The sequence below is a fragment of the Mobula birostris genome, chromosome 20, assembly GCF_030028105.1.
Source record: "Mobula birostris isolate sMobBir1 chromosome 20, sMobBir1.hap1, whole genome shotgun sequence".
NCBI lineage: Eukaryota > Metazoa > Chordata > Chondrichthyes > Myliobatiformes > Myliobatidae > Mobula > Mobula birostris.
Genome location: NC_092389.1, coordinates 28,575,871 through 28,587,971, shown reverse-complemented (window position 1 = coordinate 28,587,971; position 12,101 = coordinate 28,575,871). Strand labels below are relative to the sequence as shown.

Below are 12,101 nucleotides of genomic sequence, written 5' to 3'. Positions count from 1 at the left end.
CCCTTGCTACTTCCACACTAACTTCCCTCAAAGTCCTATGGAATATCCTGTCAGGACCCAGAGACTTATCCACTTTTATATTCCTTAAAAGCTCCAGTACTTCCTCTTCTTTAATCATCATAGTTTCCATAACTTCCCTGTTTCCCTTACCTTACACAATTCAATATCGTTCTCCTTAGTGAATACCGAAGAAAAGAAATTGTTCAAAATCTCCCCCATCTCTCTTGGCTCCACACATAGCTGTCCACTCTGATTCTCCAAGGGACCAATTTCATCTCTCACTATCCTTTTGCTATTAATATAACTGTAGAAACCCTTTGGATTTATTTTCACCTTACTTGCCAAAGCAATCTTCTTTTAAAAATCTTCTTTTAGCTTTTCTAATTTCTTTCTTAAGATTATTTTTACATTCTTTATATTCCTTGAGCACCTCATTTATTTATTGTAGATCTCTCTCTTTTCCCAATATCCCTTGAAAACCATGGCTCTCTCAAACTTTTAACCTTTCCTTTCAACCTAACAGGAACATAAAGATTCTGTACCCTCAAAATTTCACCTTTAAATTACCTCCATTTCTCTATTACATCCTTCCCATAAAACAAATTGTCCCAATCCACTCCTCCTAAATTCTTTTGCATCTCCTCAGAGTTAGCCTTTCTCCAATCAAAAATCTCAACCCTGGGTCCAGACCTATCCTTCTCCATAATTATATTGAAACTAATGGCATTGTGATCACTGGACCCGAAGTGCTCCCCATCATATACCTCTGTCACTTGACCTATCTCATGCCCTAACAGGAGATCCAACACTGCCCCTTCTCTAGTTGGTACCTCTATGTATTGCTGCAAAAAACTATCCTGCACACATTTTACAAACTCCAAACCATCCAGCCCTTTTACAGTATGGGCTTCCCAGTCTATGTGTGGAAAATTAAAATCTCCCACAATCACAACCTTGTGCTTACTACAAATATCTGCTATCTCCTTACAAATTTGCTCCTTCAATTCTCACTCCCCATTTGGTGGTCTATAATACACCCCTGTATGTGTTACTATACCTTTCCCATTCCTCAATTCCACCCAAATAGCCTCCCTAGACGAGCCCTCTAATCTATCCTGCCAGAGCACCGCTGTAATATTTTCTCTGACAAGCAATGCAACACCTCCCCCCTTGTCCCTCCGATTCTATCACACCTGAAGCAATGAAATCCAAGAATATTTAGTTGCCAATCACACCCCTCCTGTAACTATGTTTCACTAATAACTACCACATCATACTTCCGGGTATCAATCCATGCTTTAAACTCATCCACCTTTCTTATAATGCTCCTAGCATTAAAATAAATGCATTTAAGAAACTTTCCACCTCTTATTCTCTGTTCATCACTAACGGTGAAAACAACTTTACTATTTTCTTTTCCTTCCTTCTCCCCTACATCTGTTCCTACACTCTGGTACCCTCCCCCCTTGTATCTAGTTTAAATCCACTGGAGCCTCTCTAGCAAACCTACTTGCAAGAATATTTGTCCCCCTCCAGTTCAGATGTAAACCGTCCCACCGGAACAGGTCCCACCTTCCCTGGAAAACTGCCCAATTATCTATAAATCTGAAGCCATATTCTATGGTTCTACCACAACTCTTAAGTGGAGAATTCTAAAGGATCACAATCTACAGAAGAAATTCCTCTTCATCTCCTGATCAATAGGAAACCAATTACTCAAACTATATCCCATTTTCTTGATATCCTCACTTGGAGAAACATCCTCTCAGCATCTCGTCTGACAACACCCTCAGAATCTTGCTTCGGTAAGATCACCTCTCATTCTTCCCTACTTGCTCACCCCTCCCCTCATATGTGAATCCCTTGATCCAAGTATGCCCTTCTTTAAAGACGAGATTGAGACTGTACACAGAACACCAGGTGTTGTCTCATGAGCTCCCAATAAAGTTGCTACAAAACATCCTTACCTTCGTACTCCATAACCCTTACAATAAAGGCCAACATTCCATTAGCCTTTCTACTTACAAACCCCATTTCCAGAAAAGTTGGGATATTTTCCAAAATGCAATAAAAACAAAAATCTGTGATACGTTAATTCACGTGAACCTTTATTTAACTGACAAAGGTACGAAGAAAATATTTTCAAGTTTTACTAACCAACTTAATATTTTGTAAACATACACAAATTTAGAATTTGATGGTTGCAACACACTCAACAAAAGTTGGGACAAAGGCATGTTTACCATTGTGTTACATCACCTTTCCTTTTAATAACACTTTTTAATTGTTTTGGAACTGAGGATACTAATTGTAGTAGATTTGCAATTGGAAATTTTGTCCATTCTTGCTTGATATAAGACTTCAGCTGCTCAACAGTCCGTGGTCTCCGTTGTCTGATTCTCCTCTTCATGATGCGCCATACATTTTCAATAGGAGATAGATCTGGACTGGCAGTAGGCCAGTCAAGCACACGCACTCTGTGTCTACAAAGCCACGCCGTTGTAGCCCGTGCAGAATGTGGTCTGGCATTGTCCTGCTGAAATAAGCATGGACGTCCTGGGAAGAGACGTCGCCTTGATGGCAACATATGTCTCTCTAAAATCCTAATATACGCCTCAGAGTCAATGGTACCTTCACATACATGCAACTCACCCATGCTGTGGGCACTGATGCACCCCCATACCATCACAGATGCTGGCTTTTGCACCTTTTGCTGATAACAATCTGGATGGTCGTTTTCATCTTTGGCACGGAGAACTCGACGCCCGTTTTTTCCGAAAGCTAGCTGAAATGTGGACTCATCTGACGACAGCACACGGTTCCACAGTCTTTCGGTCCATCTGAGATGAGCTCGGCGTTTCTGCACAGAGTTGATGTATGGCTTCCTCCTTGCGTAATACAGTTTCAAGTTGCATTTCTGAATGCAGCGATGGAATGTGTTGAGTGACAATGGTTTTCCAAAGTACTCCCGCGCCTAGGTGGCTATAATTGCCACAGTAGCATGACAGTTTCTTGGGTAGTGCCACATGAGGGCTCGAAGATCACGCGCATTCAACAGTGGTTTCCGACCTTGCCCTTTATGCACTGAGATGTCTCTGAATTCTCTGAATCTTTTCACAATATTATGTACTGTAGATGTTGAAAGACCTAAATTCTCTGCAATCTTGCATTGAGAAGTGTTCCTTTTGAACTGACTAACAATTCTCTCACGAATTTTGGCACAAAGGGGTGAGCCACGACCCATCCTTGCTTGCAAAGACTAAGCCTTTGATGGACGCTACTTTTATACCCAGTCATGATACCTCACCTGCTACCAATTAGCCTGCTTAATGTGGAGTCTTCCAAACCGGAGTTACTTGAATATTCTGTGCACTTTTCAATCTTATTTTAACTCTGTCCCAACTTTTTGTTGAGTGTGTTGCAGCCATCAAATTCTAAACTTGTGTATGTTTACAAAATACAATTAAGTTGGTCAGTAAAACTATCGAAAATCTTTTCTTTGTACTTTTGTCAGTTAAATAAAGGTTCACGTGAATTAACATATCACAGATTTTTGTTTTTATTGCATTTTGGAAAATATCCCAACTTTTCTGGAAATGGGGTTTGTATTTGTTTAACCTACATACCAGTCTTGTGTGCAAGAGAGATTCAGTTTGCACTGCAACATTCTATAATCACCTGTCTATTTAACAATCAAGTTTTTCATTCTTCCTTCCAGAGCAGGCAGGAAACTTCATTTTTTTGTTCAACATATTTCAAAGGCCACCTTCCTGCTCATTCACTTAACCTGTGCTTATCACTTTGCAGGCTCTTGTGTACTCTGCATCACCTGATAAGCCATTTATCTTTATATTTTCAACAAACTTGAGAACATACATCCGGTCTCCTCAGATTACAACCAAAGCATCCACTATCTCTGATGCCACTTATTTGTAAAGGTACAACAAATTAGTCCGGTACTTTTTCACTGATAAAAATAAAAGTTTCCCTCTCTCTACAGACCTTTGCTATCTATTATTATTTTCATTATTTAGAATCTGTACCTTCTCATTACCAATTTTACATTGAGCCTCAAAAATCAACATTACTTTTGGCTTTTTGCTTGTATTTCTATAAAAACCCTGTCAATATTTTTAATAATTTTCTCATGTGTCCCACATTCTTTAGAATTTTTGTGACATACCTTGTAGTTTTAAACTCTCTCAGTCCTCTTGCCTACCATCAATTAATTAATCCTCATTATAACGCATGTTATTTCAAAATTATATCATCCTAACTTCCTTGGGAATTCTCCACAGATGGTGCACCCTTCTCGTGGAGTGTTTCTTTCTCCAGACTTTTGCTGCAAGTTAAGAAATACCTCCTTAAATGCTATTGCTGATCTACCAAATTAGTTTTTAAGAATTATTTTTTAATTCACTTCAGCGAAGTGCATGACTTACTCGCCATATGCTCCTTCACCCAAAGTCTGCACCAGATCCCAATCTTCCACAAATGGAACTGCCATCATCCTGCACAATCACGAATGATGCTGAAAAAGGGAACACATCATCACAAGCTGAAGTCATCTTCAAGTATACTCGAAGGCGTGCAAGAAGGACAGCCAGAGACCTTTTCTCCCAGTGCAGAAATGGCTTATACAAGAGGGCATAGTTTTAAGATGACTGGAGAAAGTACAGGGGGACATCAGGTATACGATTTTTTTTTTAAAAGCACAGAGTGGTGCATGGAACACACTGCCAGGGTGGTAGTTGAGGCAGATACATTGGGGACATTAAAGGAATTTTTAGATAGGCACATGGATTTTAGAAAAGTAGAGGGCAATCTAGGAGGGAGTGGTTAGACCCAACATTGTGGGCCAAAGGACCTGTACTGTGCTGTAGTGTTCTATAAGACTGTCTTTGGTTATTGACTTTCCAGAATCCACACTTCATTACCAATGTAAACACGAGGAATTCTGCAGATGCTGAAAATTCAAGCAACACACATCAAAGTTGCTGGTGAACACAGCAGGCCAGGCAGCATCTCTAGGAAGAGGTACAGTCAACCTTTCGGGACAAGACCCTTCGTCAGGACAACCCTTCGTTCACCAGCAACTTTGATGTGTGGTGCTTCATTACCAATGCCAGATTTTACTGCACGTCCACAATTGCCCCAAAGAAAGTAACAGTGAATGCATCCTGAACAACTGCACTTCTTCTGGTTAAGGATCTCTGCACTCCTGATGGGGATGGCGTTTCAGGACTCAGACCTAGCCACCACAATGACGGAATGGCCATATCTTTTCAATTAAAATAAAGCGCTGGGAATACTTGGCACTTCAGTCAGCATTCTGCAGAGAAACAGAGCAAATGTGTCAGGTTAATGGCTCTTTCTTAGAACTTATGAAAGATCACTGCCACGATTAAGAGTCACATCACATCTGAATCATTAACTGCTTCTTTCTCTACAGAATGCTGCATTACCACCGAATCCTTTTCAGTATTTTATGCTTCTTTTCCCCAGATTTCCACCTTTTTTTCTCCTTGGAGATGTAGTAAGTGATACAAGCCATAGGTTGGAGAATGTTGTTAAATGCTGGATGGAGCTGGACAAATTTATATTCATAATTATTTCCAGTATTTGGCTTGTGGCATATGGCAGAAAGGCCTTGGCGTGTCAGGAAAGAAGTTAGTAGTCTCTGCAGTGTACCCATATTCTCCCCTGATTATCGCCGATTTCTTAATGGAATCAGTTCTGGTCAACAAGCTTTCGTACCAATGAAGTCCAGCCAGATGGTTAGATTATTTTCTGTGGAATTAATCCATTGACTGTAATGCAGTTATTTGCCACATGCCAACTCACACTTAAATATTGTCCGAGTTGCAACCCTACCCCCTCCCTTTCGTCCGACTCTACCCCGTCCCTCTCCCTCCCACCAACAACCACCCATCCTCCCTCACTCCATTTACAACCCTCCCCTTCGTCTCACTCCCGCGCCATCGCTTCAATCCGATTTTCCTATCCACACTCCTCCCGTTTCCGGAGGTCCCCCTCCCCAATCACCTGCTCCGCCAGGCCCGCCGAGTGACCCGGCACAAACTTCGTTTCTCTTGCCGCAACACTCCCGACCGAGTTTGGCGCCTTACGTTCCCCCCTGCGACGCCTACCGTAAACGTCATCACGCTTGCAATGACATCAGACGCTAAGAACGGCGGGCGGAACAGCGCGACAGGAATTCTCAGCTGAGAGGAGGAGTATTCATGCAAACAAGTTTGGTTGCTGGAATATCATCTATTTTACATATCCTAAAAGAAGTTTCGCCACAAGGGGGAAAAAGACAACATATGATTGAGAGAAATTACACCAAACCTACTTCAAAAGTTGAAGAGAAGTAGGATAAGTAGGTGTCCTGTAGATAGTCGGACTAACTTAACAGAGGGAAGACTAGCAGGATCCGAAAGGGTCCGGCTGGCGTAGGTATCACTTCTCGGCTAAGTTTATAAAAAAGTAAAAAAAAACCCTCCACAATCTTTGCTATTGGGGGTCTCATGATGTATGCAGGCAATCCAGTGTGTGTCACAACTGCAGCAAGGTAAGGCACATAGTAGCTCAGTGCAAGGCTGTGATGTGTGAGAACTGTGAATTGGAGGGCTACCTTTCCAAGGACTGTGTGCAACCTTTATGGACAGGTTGACCACCTGTACAGGGCCTGTCTGGGACGTGTTGGCACTGAAAGGGCCCTGGCAGGTTTGGAGGTACCTGCCACCTCTGCAGAGGTGGCACCTGGCGCAATGGTAAAGACCACCAGGGAGGAAGGTGCAACCACCCCGAGGCCACCCACCACAAGACATGGAGGAGGGGAGAGCCGAGGGGGAAGAAGGCTGGAGCATTGTGGGCAAGCGCAAAAGCCCCAAAAGGCTCCACCCAAACGACAGAGGGTGAAGCAACAGGAGAAACCAAAGAAAAGGGGCAGGGGAGCACACAGCCTCTGGTAACCTGTCTTCTTCGGAGGAGGAAGGGGTTGGGGGAGGCCAGCAGCCCTGGCGGAGGAGACAGCTGGCAAAACAGGCGGAGAGGAGGAGAGAGAGCAGGGAAAGTCTGCTGGCCACCCCCCAAGTACAGGAGGCAGAGAGCAGCAGTGACCCCCAGCTCCAGGAATCCGGGAGCAGAGCCACGGCCGGCACCCAGCAGCCTGAAGGGAAAGCAGCCCCGGAAGTCAACAACCCCCCGGGCCCAGAACCAGAACTGCCACACCCGGGGGAGGATTACCCCCAGTACCTGAGCCCACAGCAGGTGGAAGACTTCACTAAGGCGGTGGGCATGAAGGCTCAGGACCGCGAAGGTAAGGACAGCGAGCAGTTGAAATAAAGAACTTTAAATGATGGCGAACCTTGAACTGACGTGCTTGAACGTGCGCAGTTTGAAGAGTACTGGGTGAGGGCGTCAGCACGCTCCAGTACTTGGACACTGTAAAGGCCGACGTGACCTTCCTCCAGGAGTGCGGACTACCACACCTCCACAACTACTGGAGGTGGTCACACTGGTGGACCCAGAGTTTGTCTGTGTGGTCGGGGGGCAACGATTGTCGCGCTTCCGGCCTGGGGACTCTGCTATGGGGAGGCAACTTCTCAATCACCCAAGTTAAAGAGGTGGTTGCGGGGCACCTCCTGGTAGCAGACGTCAAATACCGGGGCACTCCGCTCCGGCTGATCAACGTGTACGCCTCCCCCGTGCGGAGCGAGCGGCTGGCCATCTTCGAGCAGCTCCCACAGCTGCTGGTGACATCCCAGCCGGTCGTTCTGGCCGGAGACTTCAACTGCACCATTGATGCGGCTGGAGGACCCGGCAGCGCCGACGACAGGCTGGACAGTACCTCTAGACTCCTGAGGGAAACGGTGAAGACAGCCAAGCTGCGCGATGCCTTTGGCACCCCCACAGGTGGAGCACAGCCACAAGCCACCTGGACACGATCGGACAGCTCAGCCCGCTCCCAGATCGACTTCCTCTTCCTGTCTGAGTCCCTCGCGGTCAGGTCCACCGACGTCACGCCGGTGTTCTTCTCTGACCACTGCCTTCTGAGAGCCACCTGTCGCTTACGGGAGGACCGGAAGGCCGGCAGGGGGACTTGGAAACTGAATGCAAAACTGCTGACCCCAGAGAACATCGGGGAACTAGAGAGGGAGTACACAGGTTGGAGAACCTTGAAAGCCTTCTTTGATTCCCCGGTTCACTGGTGGGAAGCCACCAAGGAGAACATCAAGAGGTTCTTCATTCGCAAGGGTATCCAGAAAGCAAGGCAGGAGCAGAGGGAACTGCGTAAACTCCAGACAGAGTTGCAGCAACTTCTCCTTACATAGAACAGTACAGCTCAGTACAGGCCCTTCGGCCCACAATGTTGTGCCAACCCTCAAACCCTGCCTCCCATATAAGCCCCCACCTTAGATTCCTCCATATACCTGTCTAGTAGTCTCCTAAACTTCACTAGTGTATCTGCCTCCACCACTGACTCAGGCAGTGCATTCCACGCACCAACCACTCTCTGAGTGAAAAACCTTCCTCTAATATCCCGCTTGAACTTCCCACCCCTTACCTTAAAGCCATGTCCTCTTGTATTGAGCAGTGGTGCCCTAGGGAAAAGGCGCTGGCTATCCACTCTATCTATTCCTCTTATTATCTTGTAGACCTCTATCATGTCTCCTCTCATCCTCCTTCTCTTCAAAGAGTAAAGCCCTAGCTCCCTTAATCTCTGATCATAATGAATACTTCTAAACCAGACAGCATCCTGGTAAATCGCCTCCGTACCCTTTCCAATGCTTCCACATCCTTCCTATAGTGAGGTGATCAGAACTGGACACAGTACTCCAAGTGTGGCCTAATCAGAGTTTTATAGAGCTGCATCATTACATCACGACTCTTAAACTCTATCCCTCGACTTATGAAAGCTAATACCCCATAAGCTTTCTTAACTACCCTATCCACCTGTGAGGCAACTTTCAGGGATCTGTGGACATGTACCCCAAGATCCCTCTGCTCCTCCACACTACCAAGTATCCTGCCATTTACTTTGTACTCTGCCTTGGAGTTTGTCCTTCCAAAGTGTACCACCTCACACTTCTCCGCGTTGAACTCCATCTGCCACTTCTCAGCCCACTTCTGCATCCTATCAATGTCTCTCTGCAATCTCTGACAATCCTCTACACTATCTACAACACCACCAACCCTTGTGTCGTCTGCAAACTTGCCAACCCACCCTTCTACCCCCACATCCAGGTCATTAATAAAAACCACGAAAAGTAGAGGTCCCAGAACAGATCCTTGTGGGACACCACTAGTCACAATCCTCCAATCTGAATGTACGCCCTCCACCACCACCCTCTGCCTTCTGCAGGCAAGCCAATTCTGAATCCACCTGGCCAAACTTCCCTGGATCCCATGCCTTCTAACTTTCTGAATAAGCCTACCATGTGGAACCTTGTCAAATGCCTTACTAAAATCCATATAGATCACATCTACTGCATTACCCTCATCTATATGCCTGGTCACCTCCTCAAAGAACTCTATCAGGCTTGTTAGACATGATCTGCCCTTCACAAAGCCATGCTGACTGTCCCTGATCAGACCATGATTCTCTAAATGCCTATAGATCTTATCTCTAAGAATCCTTCTGCAGTCAAAGGGGGTGGATGTCAGGGAGGAATTGCCAGAGGTGAAGGGCCGGCAAGCCCAGCACCTCGCCGCCGAATCCTCCAAGATCATCTTCCGTTCAAGGGTCCAAACCGTGAAGCAGGACGAGACGTGCTCACGCTTCTTCTTCCAAAAGGTGCACAGGGGGAGCTCTGTGACCCACAACCTTAAGGAAGAGGACGGCTCAGTCGCGTCCTCGCAGACCGACATACTGAGGATCTGCAAGTCCTTCTATGCCGGTCTGTAGGACAAAAAGGCCACAGAATCTACAGCCTCCCGCAACTTCCTATCGTCTATCACGCAGGTCTTAGACGACGGCAAGTGGGAGAGTCTGGATCAGCCACTGACCCTGGACGAGCTGACAGGCTCCATCCGTTCCTTTGAGTCGAGTAAGACTCCCGGAAGCGACGGCTTACCGGCTGAGTTGTACTCGGCTCTGTGGAACTGGATGGGCCCAGACCTGCTGGAAGTGTACAACGCTATGCTTCTGGCCGGCAGTATGTCTGAGTCCATGAGGAAGGGCATCATCACCCTCATCTACAAGCAGAAGGGGGAAAGGGAGGACATTAGAAATTGGAGACCCATCTCTCTCCTGAATGTGGATTACAAGATCCTGTCCAAGGCTATCGCCAACAGGGTCAAGTTTGCTCTGGGACAGGTGATCCACCCGGAACAAACTTGTGCTGTACCGGGCAGGAAGATCTCGGACAGCCTCGCGCTGCTGAGGGACACCATCGCCTACGTACAGGACAGGGGGGTGGACGCCTGCCTGGCCAGCTTGGACCAGGAGAAAGCCTTCGACAGGATATTGCACACGTACATGGCGGACATGCTCTCCAAAATGGGATTTGGGGAGGGAATCCGGAATTGGATCAGACTGCTCTACACAGACATCCGTAGTGCAGTCCAGGTCAACAGGTGGGAAACAGACAGCTTCCCCATCAGGTCTGGAGTCGGGCAGGGCTGTCCCCTCTCCCCTGTCTTGTTTGTCTGCTGTATAGAGCCCTTTGCGGAAGCCATCAGGAGGGATGAGGGCATAAGAGGGGTGACGCTGCCAGGCAGTGGAGGGACCCAAGTGAAAACCTCCCTGTACATGGACGACGTCACCGTCTTCTGCTCTGATCCGAGGTCAGTTCGCAGGTTGATTGGCACCTGCGAACAGTTCGAGCTGGCGTCGGGGACCAGGGTCAACCGCACGAAGAGCGAAGCCATGCTCTTCGGCAACTGGCCCGACCGATCCAGCGTCCCCTTCACCATCAGATCTGACCACGTGAAGGTGTTGGGGATCTGGTTCGGAGGGGCCGAGGTGTGCAATGATAACTGGCAGGAGCGGACTGCCAAGGTGAAACAGACACTGGGACTGTGGGGAGGGCGCTCCCTATCGATAATGGGCAAGAACCTGGTCATCAGGTGTGAGGTGCTCTCAGGGCTGCTGTACTTGACGCAGGTGTAGCCCGTCCCCTGCTCCTACAGCTCGGAAATCACCCGAGCTGCCTTCAGATTCGTCTGGGGATCCAAGATGGAGCGGGTGAGACGGACCATGATGCACAGGTCCCTGTACAACGGGGGCAAGAACGTCCCCAATGTCGCCCTCACCCTGATGGCCAGCTTCGTGTGGCTGCATCAGGTTGTGCGTAGAACCCAGATATGTGGGCACCAAGTACCACTATGTGCCCAGGTTCTACCTATCACCCTGGCTACGAAGGATGGGTCTGGCCCCATTTCCGTGCAACGCCCCAGTCAGCTGGTCGTTGCCGCCATACCTGTCCTTCGTAGAAAAGTTCTTCCAGGAGAACACCTTTGACCACAGAGCCATCAGGCAGTGGTCGGCACATAATGTCCTGCAGATGCTGCAGGAGAAGGACGTGATGGACACAGTGGGGTGGTTCACTGAGCAGACCGTCCAGTTCATCTGGCAAAATGCCTGATCGCCAGATCTCACCAACAGGCACCAAGACCTCGCCTGGCTGGCGGTGAGAGGGGCCCTCCCAGTCAGATCCCTCCTGTACGCCCAGGACGTCGTCTCCACGCCCCGTTACCCACGGGAGGACTACAGTGAGGAGGAGTCTGTGACCTACCTCTTTGCACACTGTCAGTTCACGGAGAAGGTGTGGAGGAGGATGGATGGGCTAGTGTCACGTTTCATCCCCAGCAGCTGCGTAACAGAGGACTCTCTGATCTACGGGCTGTTCGCGGGGGCGCACACGGAGACCAACACCTGGTGCTGCTGGCAGATCATCAACTTGGTGAAGGATGCTCTTTGGTCGGCCTGAAACTTGATGATCTACCTCAACAATGGTGTGGAAAGGTGAAACAACAGGGTGCCACGTGAGTGGCTAAAAGTGTGAAAATGTAGAGAATATAGTGGAAACGTCTGTAAAGGATTGAGAGTCATTGAATGGTTTATTGTACATAATTTTATTTTTGAATAAAGT

At 47.5% G+C, this 12,101-nt stretch overlaps 1 protein-coding gene across 1 annotated transcript in view; it reads right to left on the bottom strand.

Annotated features, from left to right (window-relative positions):
• Positions 1–6,144, bottom strand: part of chek1 (checkpoint kinase 1) — a 33,890-nt gene extending 27,746 nt beyond the window's left edge. Inside the window, exons 1-2 of the mRNA XM_072238865.1 lie at positions 6,046–6,144; positions 4,443–4,531 (exon numbers count right to left, since the gene is read on the bottom strand). Coding sequence (XP_072094966.1) covers positions 4,443–4,510 — 68 coding nt within the window. The 5' untranslated portion in view covers positions 4,511–4,531; positions 6,046–6,144. The remainder of the gene's footprint in view (positions 1–4,442; positions 4,532–6,045) is intronic.
• Positions 6,145–12,101: the final 5,957 nt, after the last annotated feature.